Source organism: Hippocampus guttulatus, chromosome 20, assembly GCF_054856545.1.
Source record: "Hippocampus guttulatus isolate MCC_2025c chromosome 20, RoL_Hgut_1.0, whole genome shotgun sequence".
NCBI lineage: Eukaryota > Metazoa > Chordata > Actinopteri > Syngnathiformes > Syngnathidae > Hippocampus > Hippocampus guttulatus.
Genome location: NC_141280.1, coordinates 7,192,997 through 7,215,853, shown reverse-complemented (window position 1 = coordinate 7,215,853; position 22,857 = coordinate 7,192,997). Strand labels below are relative to the sequence as shown.

The following is a 22,857-nucleotide window of genomic DNA, read 5'->3' as shown; positions in this document are numbered from 1 at the left end:
ATCTATTTTTAATGCTACAACTTTTTCGCTCATATGACTTTATTCCAATTTTTATGACTTTCTCAATGCGCGTCTTTGTTTATATTTAAGCTTCCTTCTCATAACTGTACAACTTTTGTTCTCATCATATTTGGACTGTATTTTTCAAAACCATGATACTTGTGTTATTCTACCGTCACACAATTTTACGGCTTCAGGTTCATCAACTGTTGCAATATTTTAACATTTTTCCTTCAAAAAAAAGGCTTTATAGTTGTTGTACTATACATCACCCCTCAATTTTTATCCCTCGTGAGGCTCCAATTTCATAATTCAACTTTTTTCTCAAAACATTCTGACCATCCTCAACATGACAAACATATTCTCATAACATTTGAACTTTTCTCTCATATTTTGTCGGAAGTTCAACTAAACTATATGTTCAGAAAATATAATTACTGACGGACAACATGAAAGTCAGCATTGCTTCTTTGTGAAAAAAATGAAAACATTCATTCAGATTAATGCGAATTTCATCTTAGCGCGAGTCTTTGGCATCAGAAACAATACATGACCTCGCGCAATCTTTGTATTTATATAACGCAATGGTTGTACTACTTTCCAGATTGTCACACGTCACTCAACCACCTTGATAGTGAGATCTGCCTTCAAATGATGCGCGTGTGGGGGAGCGGTGGGAGGGATATATCAGTTTTTTCGGACGCCAAACAATGAGGGGAATCTACAAAAACAAAGGTTGTTGACTGTATTCATTCTTTTCACAGGAGTACATATAATTTAAAAATAAAAAAAAGACACTGCAGCGTGTGTGTGTTTGTTATCATTGATCCTAGCAGCATTTGTACACTCGAGATGAAAGAGGCCAATTAATCGGGGATGCTGAACAGATGAGTTTCGATATAGTCTATGACATTATGCCTTATTTATCCTCGCCTTCCTCGAAGTTCCCAGCCCTTTTCATAAGGAGAACCCAAAAGTGAGACGAAAACCTTAACAAAAATATCACTTACTTTTTCACAACCATAGAAAAATAAGAGCTTTCCCAGTGATATTGACAGAGCCATGAAACCAAACCACCTCTCATAAATACAAGGGGGGGGGGGGGGGGTAGTGATGTGAAAGTTGAAAGGGATGAATTCATACGTGTTGTTGGGAAGGATGTAAGAGTCTGAAAGTGGAGCCAGGTGTGAAGACAAAAAAAAAATATATACAAATCTCTCTGCATAGAAGAGGCGTCACTGCGATGTCACTTCTTGTGTCCCTCTCCTGTTTGTTTCCATAGCGATCGCCCTGAAGTGAAGTACAGCGTTGCAACATTTAGATTTGTATGTATATATCATGACATATTTTGATATATACCTGTATATATATATACTGTATATATATATATATTTTTTTTTTTGTACATTTGAACAATATTCCCAAGTGTGAGCTAATAGTCCAGTTTAAATACTGACATCAGTCTAAGGACGGTTTGGCAAAATGAGAATGAGAATTCCATGTGTGAATCATAAATAAAAGGACAAGAACATGGGAAACACTCGCACACGCACACATACACAGAAATAATGTACTTGCTTCCTGTGTCTTCCCCCCTCAACAACAGAGTGAGGTAAGAAGAGTATGGGACATTGTGCTAAGGGAAGTAAATCCCAGGTGTCCGAGCGAACGAAGAAAGGCTTGGGGAGGATGGCTGAATGGAAAACAGCAGCAGGTCGCCATCATGACCAAGGCAACCATTGCGAACGCCCATCAGAACTGGTACCATTTTTTGTCTTTGCACTTCAGCATCATCTGGACAAGAAGAAAATAAAAAAAGGTGGTGTGTCCGTGTCAGTAATTAACATTCAAGCTTGACGCAATATTTGTTACCTCATGGGCATGCTTGGAAAAGGAGTCGGCGCTGGCCATCATGGCGGCCGTTCTCTCCTCCAGCTCGCCTAGCTTCTGCCCTCGCTCGTCCAGCGCTATCCGGGCGCGGGCCAGGTCACCCACCACGCCGGATGCTGCCCCCTTCATGCCCTCGATGCCGCCCGGGCCCGGGATGTGCTGGGCCAGGCTGCGGGATGCTCGTCCGGCAACTTCTTCGCCGACTAAGTTAGAATTAGCGTTAGCATACGACTCACAATCAAAAACACGTTAGCGCTCGTGCGACGTACATAGCTCTTCTCTGTCCAGTGACTGTGCTCCACCCCCAAAGAGCCCCTTGAAGAAGCCCCTGTTGGGGGCCTCCGGCGTCTCCACTGGTGTAAACAATTCACCAAGCATTTCCTGAAACAATTACGAGCACAAACTGTTCATATAACTGCATGTAGTGCGTTCTGGTGAGCATCTATCGTTTATTTGGTGATTACAAACACTTTTGAATAGCCGAAAGGCTATGCTCAGGTTCAGGTGACTTCAGTCTACAAAAAAATAATGTCCATTGCTAATAAACAATTTGTCTAGCATCTTTTCGAAACAAAAGGCCTGTATGTTGCACATGTTTTGGTCACTGACCTGTAGGTTCTCACAGGTGTCCTGGCTGTACGTGATCCTCTGGACTTCAGTGGGGGAACAAAGGTACATGGCCTGACCCAAGTTTGTGAAGCAGAAGGTCCTGGCTATCCTCATGTCCGTTAGAGGCAGGTAGTTTACATCCATGAGGGGTCTCAGTCCCGGTAGACTGGAAAAAGGAGCAGAAAGAGAGAAAGTTCTAAGTCCCTTTGCCCGTCGTCCGCTACCTCAAATGCGTCTCACCTAAGAGCCATGATATGACCGTTAGCGCAGAAGCAGGCCAGACACACGCCTTGGCTCATCTGGACCACGTCGGCGCGTAAAACGAAGGAGGCCTCCGTGATACTGTGCTTGTAGATGCACGTCTGGCTGGGCAGCGAAAGGACCTTGGCCTGCTTCTCTGAGCACATCACGGCGTAGTGGCTCTCGTTAAGATCCTGCGAGCTGGACGGCGAAACCGACACGGGCCGACGCTTGCGGACCTTCTCCCGTTCTTCGCCGTCCGCCGAGATGTTGGGTTCGAACCAAGGGTCGTACGAGGGGGGTAAGACGGAACCGGCGGCGTCCAGGAAAGCCAACCGCAAGATGCTTCCCTTCAATCGAATCAACATGCCTGACCGATACCGGGGAGGGACGGCAATTACAAGTGGTTCGGGCTAACAAGAGCAAACGGCAGCATTCAGTAAATCCCGCTCAAAAGGCAATCACCTGTGGGTGAAAGGATAACAGGCTGCAGTTGCCTCTGTTCTCCAGGTGGTGGCAGCGTGAGGGCCAGAGCAAGCACGGTGCCCTGCGAGGTGCCCACAAACAGGCACGGCGCCGAGGCGCCGTCCCCCTTGCGGGTGTAGCTGTCGCAGAATTGGAACGAGAGGACGGCTTCTTTGGCCTCCTTGTCGATGCTGGTGACGCTGGAGGAGCGCGAGCGGCTGAAGGAATTGTCCCGGTGGTCTAGTGGGTTGGCACCCCGCGGCGGGCATACAGACAAGAGGACAGTGAGAGGAAACAACAGAGGGAAGTAAAGAACCTGCACTGCATACATGGACAGAAAAGCTGAAAAATGCAGACGCTAAAAGTTTGGAGTACACTCATTTGATTAAAAAAAAAAAAGTTTAGTTTTTTTTGGTGCATGAGTGAATCTTTGCTATTGTAGCAGGTTTCTACTTCTTCCGCAAGTTCAATGGTGGAAACTGGACACTTTGTCGCTGTTGATAAATTCTTCTAAATTTGAGGTGCCGAGTCCCCCCCTATGTAAGGCTCTGCTGGGTGCATTCCCTGGGGGTGGTCCCACAACGGTTGATAATTGCGAGGCCAACGGGTTCGTTCACCTCCTCGGTGGCAAATCGGCACATCGGTGGCTCATGGAACGAGAATTCTTTTGGGGGGGGGGGGATTTCATGTAATCATCGGATAAGGTCAGACAAGAGCATCTTGTTGGGAGAAGAGGGAAAACAACGGGGGTCAGATAGAGCACAGCACTTGTTTGACTTTCACTGCAGGTATAAAAGCAAAGCTCAGCAAAGTGATTTTGCCGCATGTGTTCCTTCTCGCAAGAACTTAAAAGCCGACCGATGGTCTCGTCGATATTATGTCAGCATTTCTCAGTCTGAACTCACATCTGGCAGGAAATAGTCATAAAAGGGCACCGTCCTAAAAATAAGGATCAATAAATCTGATTCTTCAGAGATGCTATTAAAACACAGCACATTTAGAAAGGCAGCATAGAAAGCAGAAGAAGAGCGTTATAGAGGGTGCAGACTTAAGCTTGGCGCCACTGATTCCCGCAGTAGCGGACCACCCCCACCACGGTCAAATAAGTGGGAGCGCCCACATACTGTACATATCATCATATTTCATCCGCCTCAATTTGGAGGCCAGACTACATTGCATGTCATACAAGTTGCTTTGGATACACGGAGTCAAGGCTTACCCAAGTCTGGCTTTAGCTCAGTAGGCAAGCTTAATTTCCGTGACATCTTTGCTGGAAAAAAGAGAACATCCCTCTTTACAAAAACACACATCCAAGCTCACGCACGATGCCATGCAGAAGCGCCCGGAGCACGACCCTACGTGAGCGCGGGCATGCCGTGAGAAGACGGGGGAATAAAAAGAAAAGAGGCCTGACACCGCTGCCCCAACGGATGAAGAAGTCGCGAGAGCAATCGGCAAGTCAAGGTGGTCATGCCGCAGCAGCATGCACCGGGGGGAGGGTGCCCGGACATGGAAACACACAGTGCACAAGAGCTACACTGTTTTTGTGTACGTGCAGCATCATTCAATTATTCCCCATTGCTGTCTCACTCATGCTTCCATCTTGTTGCCCAGAGCAAATCAAGTATTACAGATGCAAAGATGCCCCAGCTAGATAGATTTTTAAGCGATTGTTTTTTTTTGGTTTGTTTTTTAAGGCAACATGCCAGGCAGCGCTGAGGAATGCGGCGTAATTAACTCATTCAGTGCCAGCCAATTGTGGACCAAGTCTGAAAAGACGTTTAAAAACGTCTTTGGGAGTGAATGAGTTAAGAGCAAGGAAAAAAAGGCAGAGAAGGTCCCCATCAGTCGCTCTTGCAACGCTTGGCTTGTCCCATTCATCTGAGCTCGAGTAATAGTCATTGCTCCCACAGTGGAGAGAGAATACCCGCCGGTGAGTATTGTTCTCAGTTTTGTATGTGTTGCCACCCCATGTGTTAAAGTGGCAGATGGTTTGAAGTTTATAGCCTAACATCGATGCCGATTTCCTTCAAATTAGGGAAGTGCGAGGCTAGCGCAAATGCAAATGAGCTGTCACCTAAATATAATACTCAATACATTGCTGTGTTTGTGAGTGGAAGTGAAATTCAGCTTGAAATGGTCCAATTTCAAAATTGCAAAACAATGAAAAAAAAAAAGAAAATAAAACTTATTGGGTTCTCAATACAGCACAGTCCTTGCATTTTTAAAAAAATTAAATCACTGCTCCACTCAACTAAAGAAATGGTTTAAAAAAAACAGGATGTAGTGCTTTGACCACTACAAGTACTATTACTCGTCACAACAATAATAAAAATCTACCTCATAAATACAATGAATTTATAATAACAATCCTGATAATAGTCATGAAAGTGTATACGCAATAAATACTACTAATAGTCATACAATTGTTCAACAAAAGAATATGCGTAATATCCATCCATCCATCCATGCATTTTCCGAACCGCTTGATCCTCACTAGGGTCGCGGGGGGTGCTGGAGCCTATCCCAGCCGTCTTCGGGCAGTAGGCGGGGACACCCTGAATCAGTTGCCAGCCAATCGCAGGGCAAACAGAGACGAACAACCATTCACGCCCACACTCACACCTAGGGACAATTTAGAGCGTCCAATCAGCCTGCCATGCATGTTTTTGGAATGTGGGAGGAAACCGGAGCACCCGGAGAAAACCCACGCAGGCCCGGGGAGAACATGCAAACTCCACACAGGGAGGCCGGAGCTGGAATTGAACCCGGTACCTCTGCACTGTGAAGCCGACGTGCTAACCACTGGACTACCGGGCCGCACTATTCCTTATAAAAACGAAATAAAAGATAAAGATAAATATAAAATAATACAAATAAGTGTGTGGAGGACGCAAGGGGGTACACACATCACAGGCGCAGATGCTTGACGCTCGTGCTACATACAAGTAGCATGCAATGCTAACGTGGAGTCGCCACCGAGCGGGAGACGACAAACACCATGGGAACAGAGGCTATCCCAAACTTTAGCTAGCGTTAGTTCAAGCTAATCCATTTCCATTCTGGTGACATAGAGGACAGAGACAAGAGGAGGGTTGGTGGGCGAGGGAGGGGGGGGGCAAAGGGGGGAGACAAATGCGGAATTTTGTTGTACCCTCTTCGGAAAGTCTTTGGCCAAGCTTACCTCCTCTCCCACCTCCATTGTAGAACTGCTGGAGATTGCTGTTTGGCATCAACACTTCGGGGAGGTTCAAGGAAAGAGAAGTTGAAAGTTAGACATTAATTTTGACCTTTTCGATGGTGTTTTGTGAAGCTACACCACTCACACAATGGTTCAGGGCTTTTGGCTTTCGGGTCAAATTTCTATATTCGTATTTGTTTACGTTTTTGCAATTCAGGTCCTTTTTAGTAGACCACTTTATAGTCTGTCCTGGCTGCTGAGAACAATACGGCTTAATCATCAGGAGTCGACGGAAAGCAACTCACCTCCCAGGCACGAGCGGCATTCACCACTCAGCCTGAAAAGTTATCATTGCAACACATTCCATTAATTTTTATATGAAAGGTTTTGGTTTTATGATGACCGCACTGTGACCTTTATAATGGTGAACCATGCTTCTTCTCTGACCTTCCTTTAACCTTTTTAAAATCGAATGTCGTTTTTTTGCATCTGGGCAAAATATTAGCAAAAAATATTATAAAGCATTGATGTTTTTTCCCCAGTTTATCGCCGTGCATGTGTGACTGAAATGCTCTGAATACTTTAATCGGTCTCTCCAGCAAAAGACGTTGTCGCCATAATTATTTCATCGCTTTGCATGAGCTCGACCGGATCTCTGCGGTTCCAGTCTATCGCACGGTTTAGCAAAAGCCATGAAAGCCATTTATTCCTGTCTATTGAGCTCTGCATATTCGAGGAGGAAAACATAAAATGCAAGCGAAAATGGAATCGGTCACAAAAAGCCTGAACCGGGCAATATTAAAGCCGAGTGTTAAATTTGTGGGATAGAATGACAATTTTATGGTCGGGGGTGGTGTGAATATAAAGTTCCAGTTTTGTGAGCCACAGTTAAAAAAAAAAAAAGCATATTTCTAACATGAGCCTCCATCTTCAGACAATTTTCATCAACATGAGCATTTGGAAAATTAAAGGACATGTTACCTGAAGTGGGAGACTTGCAGCGATCCTCCGAGGTGGCCGAACCCTCATTGATGTCGCACAGCCCTGAAACAGAGAACACGCCACTCAGCAATCACACTTCAAGCATATATTCTTCCTCCTTAATGAAAAACAACGAATATCACTGCAGCTTACTGAGTCACAGTAGCTGTGAAAGTCTTTGTTTGCATTGAGGGTTGTCTACTGCCCCCAGTGGCCAACACCAGAAAGTGCTACGATGAAGTAATCATGATACAAAAAAAGTATACTTGTGGTTATCTATGGATACCAAAAGATGGTGACGAAGCATTACTTTGGCCTAAATAAATATCCCCAAATCCTTTCAATATAGTTCCTTTGCACTTCCGTGAGTTTGCAATAATGAGGGAAGAGGTCAAACAAAAAAAGGCAAAATTATCTGTCAAAATCGTTCAGTTCGTGTTTGTACTCGAGGAAGTCTTTATCCTTATGTGTGTGTTGCTGATCCAGTGAGGCAGAAGGCCAAGCAGGCGGCAGCGTGTTGGCACGGGGAAGCGCAGCTGGACGTCTGATTACTGCTTGCGAACGCCAAGCTGCGACAGGTGCCAGCCCACTGCTTGACACCAGATGCTCTGTACACGCGTGTGTGTGCGCGCGGCCTTGGGTTTTCCGCAAGGGTGTACACTTGCACACGTTAGCACTTCATCCGTCAAACTTAAAGTGCATTCTGACTGTCCAACACAAGGTGGCAGTGTGCCCATTGCTAAAACCTCAGACTTGTATTTGCGGCAAACAAGCTATTTTGCTGTGTATTGGTACCATATGACGTATTGAATCTCCGGACGAGAGAGTAGTGATATAAATAGAATGTATGCTCCCTTCTGTAGTCTGCGCTTGGGTTACCTGTGGGCAATATAAAACTGACTTTCGACTGCTCTAATGTACACGAAGACCGCATCAGCTCCTCAGCAAGGCAGTAATATTAGTCATTCTTCACAGAGGATAAAGAATATATGTCTGTGATTATTGATAAGTTTATTAGTGTTTCTCAATCGTTGGTTTTGAAATATCCATTTCTGGAAGGATATAAATCCTGCTACACAGAAGTGATTTATTGCCCGCTTGTTGAGTTTCCAATTATGTGTTAGCATTAAGCTAAAGGACATGTGGTTGCTTTATTCAAAACAAAAGGATGAAAGACAAGTTACCTCCAGAGGGCTGTCGAGACCTTCTGGGCGAGCGCGGTTGTCTCTGGTATGGATCATTGGACCCGTACAGTTCCAGCGTCCCAAGGTTCAACACCACTGTCTTCTGGATATAGTCCACGACTGCGACACCGTTAATGTTGCCAAACACCACTCTGCATAAGGAAGGTAAGTAAATTCAGATATTTGTTTCTGAATACGTTGATTTTGTTTGAAAATAACGGCTCCTAATCTGTTGTGGAGATACAGTAATAATCAATTTTCACAATTCCAGTTTTCCTACCTTTTGGGGTGTGACTAAAACACCACCATAAACGCACCAGATAAAAACTTGAGTGCCTCATTGTCGGCTGTGAGTGCATGCACCTCACGCAGATTAAGGCGGAAGATAGACACTTTTGTAAAAAATTGGCTGCTTTAGAGCGCTTCATTGTGGACCTTAAGTAAATGCACATACAGCTAGCTAAATAAAGGTAGCTAGCTACCGACTGTAGTTACTGCTTCACCGAGGTCTTATCTGATCACGGCTCAGGTAAATCACCACCACATGAGTGTTGATGTTAAACAGGATGCGTTGACTTACAGGCCGTAGGAAGAATTGAGTGCCAGGCTTGTAATCTGCTGAGGGGGTTCCCCGCTCACCCACACCAACTGGACCACCAAGTCCACCTGGTAACCAGCAGACTGCTTTAGTGGAGTACTACGCACCCTGGAAAAAAAAAAGTCAAAATAATAAATGGCAAGGGACGTGGGAGTGAAGCCAAGGAGTCCTGATGACTTACTTGAGGCAAGGCGTGTTGCTTCCGTCAGAGTTGTTGCTGCTGGTGTTGGGATGTGAAGGCAGCCCGCTCGGAGAAGCGCCCGGGTTGGGGTGCGCCGACGTGTGCTCCCCAACTCCGCCCTCAGGGGATTCAATGTCGTTCAGTTCATACTGCATTCGCACCTCGAGCAGCTAAAAAGTAATAAAGGTGTATATTCCTGAGCGGGCCATAGACCGTATGCTGCCCAACAAAATTGATTTCATCTCATTTAGGATACTCTTCTTTAAAGAAACATACAGTGGTGACTTAATTTAATAGAATGTAAAGAAAGCTTTTGCCAATTTTTTTTACTTCACTTCAATAGACATTTTGATTCTCCTTCTGTTGTTGTTTTGTTTTTGTTTTTTTGCGTGTTTCTTGCGGGAGTGTGAATGGGTGAGCGGATGTGTGTCCGGAGATGCAAAAGCACCTGCAAATTAATCGACAAATGAACTTTCATGTTTGCTTGCTAATTACCAACACAAAAAGTGAGAAAGCAAAAAAAAACAGGTGCGAGCAAAATCCAAATCACCTGGCAGGAAGTTAGCACGTTGGTATCCGCTCCCACATCCTTCTGATTGACAAGTGAGCATCTTCTCGATTGAAAAACGTGGCACAAATATACAGCGTGTCGACGGCTAGCCAGGCGCGGTGAAAACCAGCGCGAGGCCGCACAAGATTAAACAGCACTTGGCTTTAAGTTGCTGAACAGTGAGTCAACACGCCCCCATACATCGCAATCAAGGCAGATCATAATGATTATCGCGCTTTGCCTTCTCATTGCTCCGTCTGTTGGCATGGCAACCATACTGTCATCCACAAGGGGTAGCTTTCAACGTGTGTGTGTGTGTGTGTGTGTGTGTGTGTGTGTCTGGCTGAGTTGGGAATCGCTACCTAGCCACTATATAGTAGCCTATATAGTGAATTAGCCATTTTGTACTGTTAACATTATTTTTCATTTGACCAATAAGTGAATTAATATTCCACTCCATAAAAATGCCTATGATTAGTATTGAGTGAATCATTCTGAACACAGCCTGTGTGTGATGCGATGAATTCCCTGCAGATAGTTTTGAAATAACAAGAAGGACCCACCCCAGCTCCCCTTACCTGAACCACCTCCGTGGTGACCTCCAGTTTACTGAAACGGTAGACGATGATGTTGGCCGACACGCCGGCCACGCACAGCATGCGACTCTCGGCGCACCAGGCCATCAGCTGGATGGCGAAAGGGTCCTCGTCGGACGCCTCGGCGCTGCCCTTGTCCTCTTTAGAGCGACTCCTGTCAAACACCTTGGCCGTTTTCAGCTTGTAGAGCACCTGGAGCATTACTGAGGCAAACAGAGAGTCAGGTCAGTGTCAGCACACATCACAACACAAAAAGAGTGGCGGGAAATTCCAGAGCGCAAATATTTTGTGGGGTTTTTTTCCCCATGTTGTGCCAAGTTATAAGAAAAACCTTTATTAGTCTCGCAATGGAGAAATTCCCAATTCACAGCAGCAAAGTTACGAAAGGAAGAAGTAGAACAACAAAATATAGGAGCTGCTGGAAAGGCAACCACTCTCGCGGCGCCATTTTGAAGTCAAAAATAACAAAAATGACACAACACAACACCTATCATAATAGGTATTTCCGATTGTCAATAACGGACATTTTTACTTTTATACGTAAGTACATTTTATCTACACATTTTAACCTTAAATAATGTTTCTTCTAATTCAATGTGTTCTTGCTTATTCCATTTCTAATGAAGAAAAAAACAGAGCTCACTTGCAGAGGCATCCCAAAACTTCACCGTTCCATCAGCATGCCTACAAGAGTGAGAATTTAAAGAGAGGAGGAGAGTAAATAAAAAAAGGAGTCGCCTTTTTTTATTGGTGACTAATTCATAATATATACTGTATGTATTCTGTATATTATATTATCACCCCGGTCTGGCAGGAAAGACTGAAATGGAATAAATGCATTATTTACAAGCGCTCTGTGTGCTGAACAAGTTGATCATATATAGATATGACAATTGTATTCCTTGTACTGCTTTTTTTCTTTTTCACTCAGTGGTTCTTGTTTCCTCGCCAATTTGTCCGAGTGCACTGGGGAGCTGAACATTCGTTCCGCAAGCGGTGGCACACTCTTGCAAGACCGAACTGGACAAGAATACAGTTATATATGCGTGTGCGAGTGTGACTAGCGACGCGGTTATCTTACCCAGTGATGATGATCTCCGGGTAGCTCTGTGTGCCTTGACCCCAGTTGCCTCCACTGATAGGCCACTCCTGGAAACCAGCAAACACACACGTCCCATTAGCGTCAATGACATATCAATAGAAGCATTGAATCAACGTTGTGTGGCGCGCGCCTCCACACTGGCTGTCAACACGTACAAAAAGGCCACCGGGATGACTCACGGTGTTCTTTAGGTGTGAATCACACCCCCGATCCTTCCTTTCAGTTTGATATCCTTTGAGTGAGAGTGGCTAAAAGGCTAACATAGCGAGGTGACAATACAAGCATACAAAATGTGCCGCGGCAGGTCAAGAAGATATTTTAAGAGCAGGGGATGAGCTAAAATATTAGTGGCCAAATTCATTTGAGAAAACTAGCCGCCTGATTCCTATTAACCTTCGACACTGGAAGTTGTTTCAGGGTCGGAATTATGAGCCAGTATAATGAAGTCATTGGGTATTATGTACTGATACATCATGCCCTTGTGCTGAAGTGATGAAATGCTAACAGCATGCTGACACTGGTCTTCGCACCAGAAGCAACTAATCAAGCCGTTGATGTCACTGGAGGTATGATTTGCACTGTCTCATTTTGTTTGTCACCTTTATAACACCGTCAGCCAGTGCAAGTCAAATAAAAAAATACAACCGCGATGCCATTGTTCTGTTCCGCCTCATTAATGGACAAAGAGGAGTGCCTTCAGCATTTTATTGTGACTGGCACCAAACGGCGTATTTATCTGTCTTCCACGATAAAAGTTGTCTCGTTTGCATCTGAGTCATTCTATTGAGGGAATGACAAGAGTGATAAAATATCATCAGAATAGCCAAATCGTCTTGTCTTTTGCAGTTTGTCGTTTCTGTCACTATTAGTTGGTAAAAAAAATAAAAGAATGGATCTGCTTTCAAATGATGAAAATATTTTGGGTTTTGGTTACGAAAAAAAAATAGTACTAGCGGTGGCCAATGTTATCAGAGTTTAAAAAAACTAAAAGGAAATAAAATAAGACTGAAATAACTTTTTCATGAATGAAATGAAGTATGAACAAACAAAATATAAAGTAAATGAAATGATACCTTGTGTTTATAAAACTAAAACTAACTATAATTATAGTGAAAATGTCCTTTGTTTTCATCTTTGTCAGTTAATAGCATTTATGAAATGGTGGGCTTGATTTTAAATGTTTTTTTTTTTACATTTTATATTGAAGGTCAAAAAGTTGTTTGAATTTTAGTTTAGTTTACTGTATTACACATTACTTGATGACCTTTATTATTTTGCACTTGACAAATCCCCCTCCATAAAAAACTAATACTAAAACAAAAAAAAACTAGACTAAAATGAAGCATTTCAACAATCAAAACAAATCAAAATGCACAAACTTGCTCGAAAACTAGTGAATTTTAAAAAGCAGAGTCAAAATGAAATAAAGTCAAGTGTCTCCTCCAAATTTTGCGATAGAATTTTTTTTTAAACCTTTAGCAGCTTTTTGCTGTTTTGCCTGGAATCTCGACCAACGCCATGTTTAATCAGTCATAAAAATTGAGTAGACTTGGTGTTTTTTTTCACAGTTCAGAATGCTCACAGTACCTTTTTGCTGTAGCCCTGACGCTTCTGTCGCGAGCCAACCGAGTAAAGTGCTGGTATGAGGTCCACGGGGCAATCGGCGAAGTACTCGCAGCAAGTCACCGGGGACTCGTGGATGGTCAGCGGGTAGGGGTTCTCGAAAATGGGGTAACTGTTCGAGAGGAGCGACAGCACGTCCTCAGTTGGAATGCCTCAGTTGTGGATGTTCCGTTGGGGGAAGCACTCACCCGTTTTGTGCAAGGTCGATCACCACTAAGTCCTTCTCCAGAAGGACCACCACAGCGTATGGTTCCTGAAAGTCTGTAAGATCCAAAATGAGACAATTCTTGAAGAAAAAAAAAGTAGCTTTCAGGTTTTCAGCGCTACTCCGTGCTTAAGTTCAATGTCAAACTAAACATACGACAAAGAGAATTACATCCTGTGTCTTTAAAACAGCCACATCATTTCAGCTTCAGTTCACAAACCCGTTTAGCTTAATGCTAACTAACAATGGAAAATACCATCGATGGGTTAACGAATGACATCAGCACCGTGGTGTTCTAAGTCTGTTTTTGGTTACAAGTGATCACAGAATGTTTGAAGATTTCTAATAGCATTTAGGCTAATTTCCCTTAGCCGGTCAATGATGTTTCACATTATACATTAACATCAAGCTAATGAACTTGGTTTGTTTTATGTGTCGATTTAACAATAAAATTCAAATGGGAATGAGGAAAAAAAACGTAGCAGGCCCGCTTTTATTCACAAATTGTGCGAACAGACCTATTTGGTTCCCCACAGTGATATCATACGCAAACTTATGAGTTACAGCCGAGGTCTCACTAGAAACATTTGTGCAAACGGGTGGAACATTTTTGTCTTCTCCACACTTGAGCACATCAGTCAAGGCGGCAGTCAGACACACAGATGCATACAATGTAATAATCCTCAGTGATGTCTATTACCAGATGAGATCAGCTGGCTGCCAGTGACATAATGAAGTCGCCGCTGTTACATAATGCGCCGGCTAATCCGTCCCGCAGCTGTGTGTGTGTGTGCCAAATGAAGGCTCTTCCGCGGCAGATTACGCTGCATTCACATCCACTTGTTTCAGATCCTCAACATGTGGAAAATATGCTAATTCCATTCAGACGCCGGGGATATTGTGCGCAAACGAAGACGACGTGAGGATGCAATTTCCATACGTCCCCTTGGGAAATTTCAGATTTATTACCGCGGCGCGAGCGTAATTAAAGAACAGACGTGGAAAGCGGCGTCGAAGGGGCGGGTGCAACGCGCCGACTCACCATTGGGGTACGGCGTCTCGCACAGGGTGAGGAAGTCTACGATAGGGTAGTCCATCTCCAGGACGGCCGTGCTCTTGCCGTGCATGACCGTCAGGCACGGCCGCCGGCCCGCCGTGTCGTAGGACAGACCGCCGGACAGGATGATGAAGGGCTCCCTGGGGAACCGCAAACCAAGAAAAATAAACATATCTCAATTTATAGACCAATATCAAACAGTTAAGAGGTGAGCCCAAGTGAAACCTGTTTGCTCACCAAAACAGCAGCATAGAAGACAATCTCTCACGTGAATTTGCGTTCTCGGTGTGTTACGTTATGTTTTTTTCCCATTTCTTACGGCTTCTGCAAAGTCGGCCTCTGTTCCTGACGTTTATAAAGTCAAGTAGTTATCAATTATTGAGACTGTAAATGTTGTCAATTTTGGAAAAAAAGATGCAGTCTAATAATTATCTACAATATGTTTTCTTCCAAGGAAAAGTGTACCTACAAATTCTCACGATTCTCGGCAAATATGAATTTGGTCTCATAAAATTGCAGAATTTTCTGCGAAACCACCCGACCAAAACAAAAATATATATATATATATATTCTGATAAAAACGGATAATGAATTCAAACCAAACGCCACCGCTTACCCAATCCTGGTAGTTTTGTATTCCACTTTGAGAATGGGTTTACACGGCTCTGGCTTCTTGCCATCCTTGGGCTGTTTGCCTGAAATAGAATAGGAAAAAAAAAAATCAACAACAAACAAAAAAACTTCAGTTCACGCCATCCGATGCTCTTGTTTATCCAAATCACGCCGCATACTAATTGAATGAAAAAAAAAACACGAGTGAAGAAATGTTAATTACAGAAGTGATTAAAAGGTCGTAATAATAATAATAGTCAATAAAACGGCGTGTTTCCAAACTACTTCTACAGTGAGTCACAATTAAAGAATGTCTAAGCCTGGCTTAAACTCGTCAAAGGAATTTGCATAATTGCGCATTAAATACCAAAGTAATTATACAACCAGCGTCAGGCGAGAAATTTAAAAAAAAAAAAAAAAACGACACAGGGCTAAAATCCTTTCCACAACACACCGAGCGTCAGTTTCTTGTCGGCCCTTGAACGTGTCAAAAGTGCTCAGAGGGCTAAAAAGCAGGCGCGAGCTAGGAGGCGGCAGGATGAAAAAATCAGAAGATTCAGAAGAAGAAGAAGTTTCAGGAGAAGAATCAGAAGAAGAGACTGAAGACGAGTCAGAAGAAGTTTGGTGATGGTATGAGCATGCGAGTGCTTACCGTGGGGGGTGATTGTCTGTATGGGCTTGCCCTGGCCTCTCACGTTCCATATGGTCAGCGTCCCGTCTGAGTGACTGCACACGAACTGCTTGCCCTCGTGATGCCAGGCAACTGAGTGGATTGCCTAGGAAACAACAGGTGGAAACCGAGGCTGTCAATAGTTCCGCACGATGACACGGGATAAGAAAAAAGAAATGATTGTATGGAATTCTTCATGGGAAAAATAAAAATAAAAAATTGGTGAGCCGTTTGACTGGATTCCGGTTTCATTAGAGAGTGATTAGCTTCTATTTCGATTTGTATGGCTGTTCGTTAAAAATGTTAATTGCGACATTGTCTGCGCGGTGGCGGCCCGGTAGCCCAGTGGTTAGCACGTCGGCTTCACAGTGCAGAGGTACCGGGTTCAATTCCAGCTCCGGCCTCCCTGTGTGGAGTTTGCATGTTCTCCCCGGGCCTGCGTGGGTTTTCTCCGGGTGCTCCGGTTTCCTCCCACATTCCAAAATAACATGCATGGCAGGCTGATTGAACGCTCTAAATTGTCCCTAGGTGTGAGTGTGGGCGTGAATGGTTGTTTGTCTCTGTGTGCCCTGCGATTGGCTGGCAACTGATTCAGGGTGTCCCCGCCTACTGCCCGAAGACGGCTGGGATAGGCTCCAGCACCCCCCGCGACCCTAGTGAGGATCAAGCGGTTCGGAAAATGGATGGATGGATGTCTGCGCAGTTCATCAAGGTTTTATGATGGTGACATTTAAGAGTCTGGAATGAATGCATGAATGAGCTCCTGTAGGAACACGCGTTTTGGGATTAGATCAGCACAGAGGTCAACGGGAATCACAGAACAATGCTGTTAGCACAAAAAAAAAAAAGAGGAAAAACGCTTTTAGAAATATCCCAAATGCATTGCTTCTTTACAAGCGATCATTGTAAACACAATCCTGACGTGTCCCATTATTATTATTGTACTGTATTTAATTCGAGTAAAAGTCACTTTTTTTTCTCTTTATTTATTTTTCATGACCTGATGTAGCAAAAGTATCCTCAAACAAAACATTCTTAGCATAAACTATGACGCCAGTGTCAGTTAAAGAAAAAAAAAAACGGAACGAGAGTTATTCCTTGTAGAAAAACTTCGCTTGTCATGAATCATTTTATTGTCGTAAACACACAAGATTTTTCTCATCGTAAAACAAATTTACCCCTCATAAAAATCAAAGATTTTGTCTTTGTATTGTTACCATTTTATTCAAAAACGCGGCTGAGATAGGGGCTCTCGAGGACCGGACTTCGGCTTAAGAGTGTCATACAGTGTGATCAGCAGGTTGCAACAAAGATTCAAAGAGACTGACTGGAAGAGACAGAGAATAATTTCTCACTGGTGGATCGGGCGGTCTATTTTCCAAACGATCAGGGATTAGCCCCAGAGTATGTTACTGACCCCCGCAAAAAAAAAAAAGAAAAAGAAAAAAAACAAATCACAGTGAAAATGGATGTAGCAACGTCCATCCATCCATTTTCCGAACCGCTCGATCCTCACTAGGGTCGCGGGGGGTGCTGGAGCCTATCCCAGCCGTCTTCGGGCAGTAGGCGGGGGACACCCTGAATCAGTTGCCAGCCAATCGCAGGGCACACAGAGACGAACAACCATCCACGCCCACACTCACGCCTAGGGACAATTTAGAGCTTCCAATCAACCTGCCACGCATGTTTTTGGAATGTGGGAGGAAACCGGAGCACCCGGAAAAAACCCACGCAGGCCCGGGGAGAACATGCAAACTCCACACAGGGAGGCCAGAGCTGGAATCGAACCCGGTACCTCTGCACTGTGAAGCCGACGTGCTAACCACTGGACTACCGGGCCGCCCATGTAGTAACGTGTTGAAGCCAATGAGATTATGCTAAATCTGGTCTGCTGGTCTTTCTCGCTCTTTGGCTGAGCACCATATTGGAAAAAATGGAGTGGATTTACCTCATTTCCAGTTGCCATCGCCCTCCCTTCTCAGATAAGCTCATATCTTCACACTGCTCCCGTGGTCTTATTGAAACCACCCCAAAAGAGCTTATCTCTGCTCTCTAAACCCCTGTCGTGACATCTCTCCACAGACCAGAGTGGAAAAGGACTCCGGGGCAGGAAAAAAATAAAATAAAATCCCAAACCAAATCAAGTCCTTTCGCAGTTTCCCTCGCCTCCGAGCTCATCTCTCTCGCTGCTCTCGTGGAATGTCCGGAGGTTATTCCCCACGCCGCCGCACCTCAATGGCATGCGTTGTTTGAAAACTTCCATTTGTTGCCCACGCAAGGACGCCGAGGACAATGGCGGCGTATCGCGGCGGCGCATCGCTGCGGCAATGCATCGCGGCTTTGATTGCTCAATGACCTTTCCTCTGTTACCGTTGTGGACAAAGCTGCGGACCAAATTAACGAGGGCGGCTAGAGCTGCGCGTAATTACCAACAACATAAAATAGAAGCTTTCCGCTCGACCGGTGTTTGCTTTGAAGACTTGGTTTAAAGGGATTCTCTTTTCCCCTGAATACACGATTCTGACGATCCAGACACACTTAAACTATTCATAGCTGATGGCTCATCTGAGATGTCGGCTGCTGTTTCCACTATTAGCAGAGTATGATTCTTCCTGCCATGATGATGATGATGATGATGATCACTCCCTCCTCGTAGAAATCGAGACGTCTCTCAATCAATAATTTCGATTCCTCAACGGCAGAAAGTGCGGAACCTGTTTCCTATCAGGGGCCATTTCACGTCATGGAAAGTCCTCTGAGCGTGCTACTACATTGATGAAAAAAATACCGTGCAACAATTAAACACATTGTTAATATGACATATGAACATGTGCGGGTTCGTGTTTTCTGGGATTCTTTGTTCCAGCTCCTCTGAGGAGCCTCTTGGAATCACTTGATGGGATATTTTATCAACCTTCCAAAGCTGTCACACTTTAAAAGTACGATAGTGTGCTCTTTGGCCCAAATCACATATTTCCTTTTCCCGCCCGAAAAATATTTTTGGGGGTAATCCTGCACACAAACCACCCAACCAAATAAATAAAATGAAAACGCAACCTCCCCTTTCCTTGCTTGCACTTGGCTGAAGCAACATAACCGACAAATATTGCAAATGCCTGAGTCGGAATACAATTTTGCAAGCAAGCCAATAAGGTCTGACACAAGTCCACGGGGCATCATGACACTGGCTCTGTTTTATTGTGTTTTCTTTTATTTATAGGGCCTCTCCTGCGCCGCCCGCCGGGAAACACAACGACGGGAGAGGCTGAGTGCACTGGAAAGTTTCGGCCTACAAAACCATGTTATGACATCGATATGCAAGCTGCGAGCCTCACTCTGGAGAAAACGACACCAGTGTGCTCTGATATTAACTACCGCCAATAAATAAATGCCTCAATTAGACGCAGGTACATCACTGAAATATGCATACTTTTTTTCCCCCGAAGGGTGGAAAAAATACCTGCTAGGTAGGGGCTACAAGCTAACATTGCATACAGTATGTTCTCCTTCTCATTAAGCATCACCAGTCAACTTAACTCAGCTTCCTTCACAAGCTGCTGGTTGGTAGATGGCCAACAGAATTTCCCAAAACAGCCTTCAATCTGTTAAACGCCATTTTCAGTCTTTACTGTCAAACTAAACATCAAACAAAGAGAAGGACAGGATGTGCATGTTAAACTATCACACAACGTTGCCTCCTGCTAGCTTGCTTCGTTCACCTCCATGAAAACAAAGACCAATATTACTGCAGTTGACTGATTCACTAAAAGCAGTTGTCAAAGTCTTCTTTGTTTGTATCTGGTGGCCATGTTGCATTTAGCAAAGGGAGTCACAATGAATTAATCATCACACGCAGTGTTTGATTCGCAATGTTCCATTTAATTTTGTTCTTACCGTATATAAGTGCAATAGCGAAGTGCTTTTTTCCTTGGTTAAAAAAGGTAACAAGAAAAAAAAAATACATTTTAAAAAAACAAAGGAAACTGGAACAGATTATTGACAATTTCCATTCACTTCAATGGGGAAAATTGATTTGAGATGAGAATGTTTAGTGTTGCAAGAGTTGTTTACGGGACTAATTATCTCAAGACACTACATCTGATATTTTTCATTATTGTGATCTTTAGGCAAATAAAACTAATCTTTAAACTACTTGGTATACCTTAAAATATTCCGTATTAATTGATTTTTTTTCTTTTTTTAACAGAAATGAAGATGGGGTTGCTCGCAGATTAATGTTCCAAAACTGCTTTGACTTCATTTTGAAAATCCATTATTAAATAGAATTTCTACCCTTCCGAGACGAAACAAGGGGCTTTTTTTTTTTGGTACAATCATCACTTTTACAGGTATTGAGGCGCTTATTTATTTTCCGAAAGCGAGCTGCTGTCAGGGTAAACCATCGCACGTCTTATTTGTTCATGAATAGGTAATTTCAATTCCAGCCAGCATTAAAAGATACCGGAAGGAAGGTGAGAAATCAAGGTTTGCCTACCTCATCATAAGTGTAGCGATAGTCGGCCTTCTTTGATTTGAGATCCCACAGGGCCACGATCCCGGACTCGAATCCAATTATCAGCTGAGAGAGGAAACAGCAGTCCAGGAGACAGGTGGAGATGACAGACGGAGAGGGTGAACATATTAAAGGGGGGAAAGTGTGTGTGTGTGTGTGGGGGGGGGGGGGGGGGTGATGCATTTGACATTCATGTGCCACGTAATATAGGCTTGGGTAAGAATGTCGCCTACACAAGGGACAACAACATCATCTTTATATGAAGAAAACGAGTTACCTAGAGGGATATGCCGTCCCTTCTCAGAAATAATTGAATTTAATTATTTACTATTCATTAATTATATCATTCACAAAGGATGAACCAAAAATGTCCAACAAAACTCAACTCAAATTTCCAAGGACGTCCATTTTCTCCGTTTCAAAAAAAGAAAATGTGATTTATATTTTTCTAAACTGTTAAGCCCTAATAGTCGGGATGGCGTCGTGACATCACCAATCGATTCCGCACAATTGACCAAGTCCTTCGCACTCAATTATGATGTTTATCGCTAGTCAGCTGAACCTAGCTAAGCGACGCAGAAGAAAAATGACTCTCAAGACTAAGCCACAATTAGTGTTTTGTCTAGTGGAATAATGGGATGCGTTTTCATTTAATTGATGCGCTTCCAAGTCGTGCTGATGAAATCGGTGAATCATCCGACACAAGACCAGCATCTGGGATTAAACGTTTAAAAGCCTCAACTTTATCCTCGAGAATGATGTCAAACATTTAACTCCAGTCAACCTTTCAGTGGATGGGAAGAAAATACAGAAGCTCAAATCTTGACTGCTTTTGATTACATGAATGCAAAATTTTGCCTTTGCATTATTTCTCAAGGGGAAAAAAAACACAATTTGAAATGTATTATCGCTACCATTTCAATCTCTGAGGTGCTAAGTGGGATTTAATAGTGTCCTTTACCTTTCCCTCATCCATGGGGTTGTCACTGATGTGGACGACTGGTCCAGGGTGAGCCTTGGACGACCTTCGGGGAGACACAAGAGAGAAATAAGTAGTGAGCGACAAACGTCTCCATCTGGTAATTGACTCGGGTCCCTTAACACTGGAGCGGCTGAGGTCAAAGCAGGCGAGGGTGCGTCTGAAAATCCACAGAGGAAATGTGCTGGTGAAGCCCGAGCTGTCAATCAGCCTCTCGGACTGTTCAAACTTGTGATGGATGTTTCTGTGAAGATGTTACCATTGGAACATCAGAGGAAGAAAAAAAAAAACACTCCTCTGTTTGTACTTCACCCTGCAGCCCAGACAGACTTTTTTTCGTACAAGCCAACTAAACCTGCCCCCCCTTCGGATGCCACAATGACGGATGAGGGTCACGAGAGAAGGTCAGTGACTACTAAAAGTCTAACACGTTGGCCAAGTGCCGCATGGCCTGGGCAAGGATACCCTTTGGAAATGAACAGTCGGGACACTTTGTGCAAGAGGATAAAGAGAGAGTATTGTCATTTACGGCCGTATGAATCTGACACTCATGAGGTCAATGGATGAACTTTGTTTTGAAAACGGATGCTGAGAAAACATTTAAGAGGGAGTATTCTTGTGATCGTACTTTTGATACGCCACAATTAAATCTCGCGCTAGGCGTGTCTGTTGAACGCCCCACTCAACCGTCAGTGAAATACCCGACTACAATCTGAAAAATGGATGCGGGTTCACATAATTACATATTTGAACCGTAAAAATAAACCCTCTTAAATCCACTTTAATCCTCCACGGCTAAAATATATCCCACTGGGTTGTCACAACGAGGCGCTCTAAAGGGGCAACCAAAATGAAATCTCTAGTTCACAAGCTGGATGTCAAGATTTTATTCCACAATTGCCCCTCCTGGCTCTTCTACCTTTCTCACCATGACATACTCACAGCTGACAATGAGGCGCTCTCAAGTGGACACGCCAGTGGTCAATCCAAAGGCGAGATGTTTTTTCGGGGTGTAGGCTAGCTAGCTAGCTAGCTGATGTGTCGTAATGGCGGCAGATGATGTGAGAAATGGCACTCAAAATTTGATATCGTGAGAATCGGGTGACTTCTGCTCTTTTATACCATCAAGTGACAGTTATAGCACCGGTTTTTGTCACTTTTTAGACTTTCACGTCACGACACAAGCATCAGCATTGATAATAAGAGCCCTGGAATCTTTGAAATGAAGGACCACAAGGTGGAAAGCGTTCACAGTTGTGTATGAGAAGCAAGCATCATTCAGCGGCAGCTATATTTAGGCTGATGGTGCCGGATGATTGGAGGCTTATTATTACTGAAGCTGTGGCTGCAGCTTTCTTTCTTTCTTTTTTTTTTTTTTTGCTTCATCTTGTCTCAATTCGCCGCCTTCTCACACACGTGCTGCATACACACACATACACACGCAGCCCAGCGATTAACGCACTTCTTAACACCCACTTTGTGAAACACACACCCATAACAATCAATTAGCCTCTTGGTGAATTACAAATGCAATTCGTTGGCCTGTGCAGTGTGGTTTATTTTCTCTTGTTCTAAGGTTTTCGATGTTCTTAGTTTTAACGTCACGGGGTTGTACCGTATG

At 43.9% G+C, this 22,857-nt stretch overlaps 1 protein-coding gene across 4 annotated transcripts in view; it reads right to left on the bottom strand.

The window, feature by feature from the left end:
- Positions 1–731: 731 nt before the first annotated feature.
- Positions 732–22,857, bottom strand: part of LOC147187808 (syntaxin-binding protein 5-like) — a 52,587-nt gene continuing 30,461 nt past the window's right edge. The window contains exons 7-28 of one of the 4 annotated variants that reach the window (XM_086100609.1): positions 21,219–21,282; positions 20,240–20,323; positions 15,727–15,850; positions 15,079–15,157; positions 14,448–14,602; positions 13,389–13,461; positions 13,165–13,312; positions 11,557–11,624; positions 11,119–11,159; positions 10,458–10,678; positions 9,330–9,499; positions 9,131–9,256; positions 8,551–8,702; positions 7,367–7,429; positions 6,389–6,442; positions 4,424–4,474; positions 3,205–3,444; positions 2,740–3,109; positions 2,500–2,665; positions 2,160–2,271; positions 1,873–2,093; positions 732–1,794 (exon numbers count right to left, since the gene is read on the bottom strand). In XM_086100609.1, the coding sequence (XP_085956735.1) occupies positions 1,753–1,794; positions 1,873–2,093; positions 2,160–2,271; positions 2,500–2,665; positions 2,740–3,109; positions 3,205–3,444; positions 4,424–4,474; positions 6,389–6,442; positions 7,367–7,429; positions 8,551–8,702; positions 9,131–9,256; positions 9,330–9,499; positions 10,458–10,678; positions 11,119–11,159; positions 11,557–11,624; positions 13,165–13,312; positions 13,389–13,461; positions 14,448–14,602; positions 15,079–15,157; positions 15,727–15,850; positions 20,240–20,323; positions 21,219–21,282 (2,824 nt within the window). In that variant the 3' untranslated portion in view covers positions 732–1,752. Of the gene's footprint in view, positions 1,795–1,872; positions 2,094–2,159; positions 2,272–2,499; positions 2,666–2,739; positions 3,110–3,204; positions 3,488–4,423; positions 4,475–6,388; positions 6,443–7,366; positions 7,430–8,550; positions 8,703–9,130; positions 9,257–9,329; positions 9,500–10,457; positions 10,679–11,118; positions 11,160–11,556; positions 11,625–13,164; positions 13,313–13,388; positions 13,462–14,447; positions 14,603–15,078; positions 15,158–15,726; positions 15,851–20,239; positions 20,324–21,218; positions 21,283–22,857 lie in introns of those variants that run through there. The other 3 variants (XM_086100608.1, XM_086100610.1, XR_015097686.1) reach the window with 3 other exon arrangements.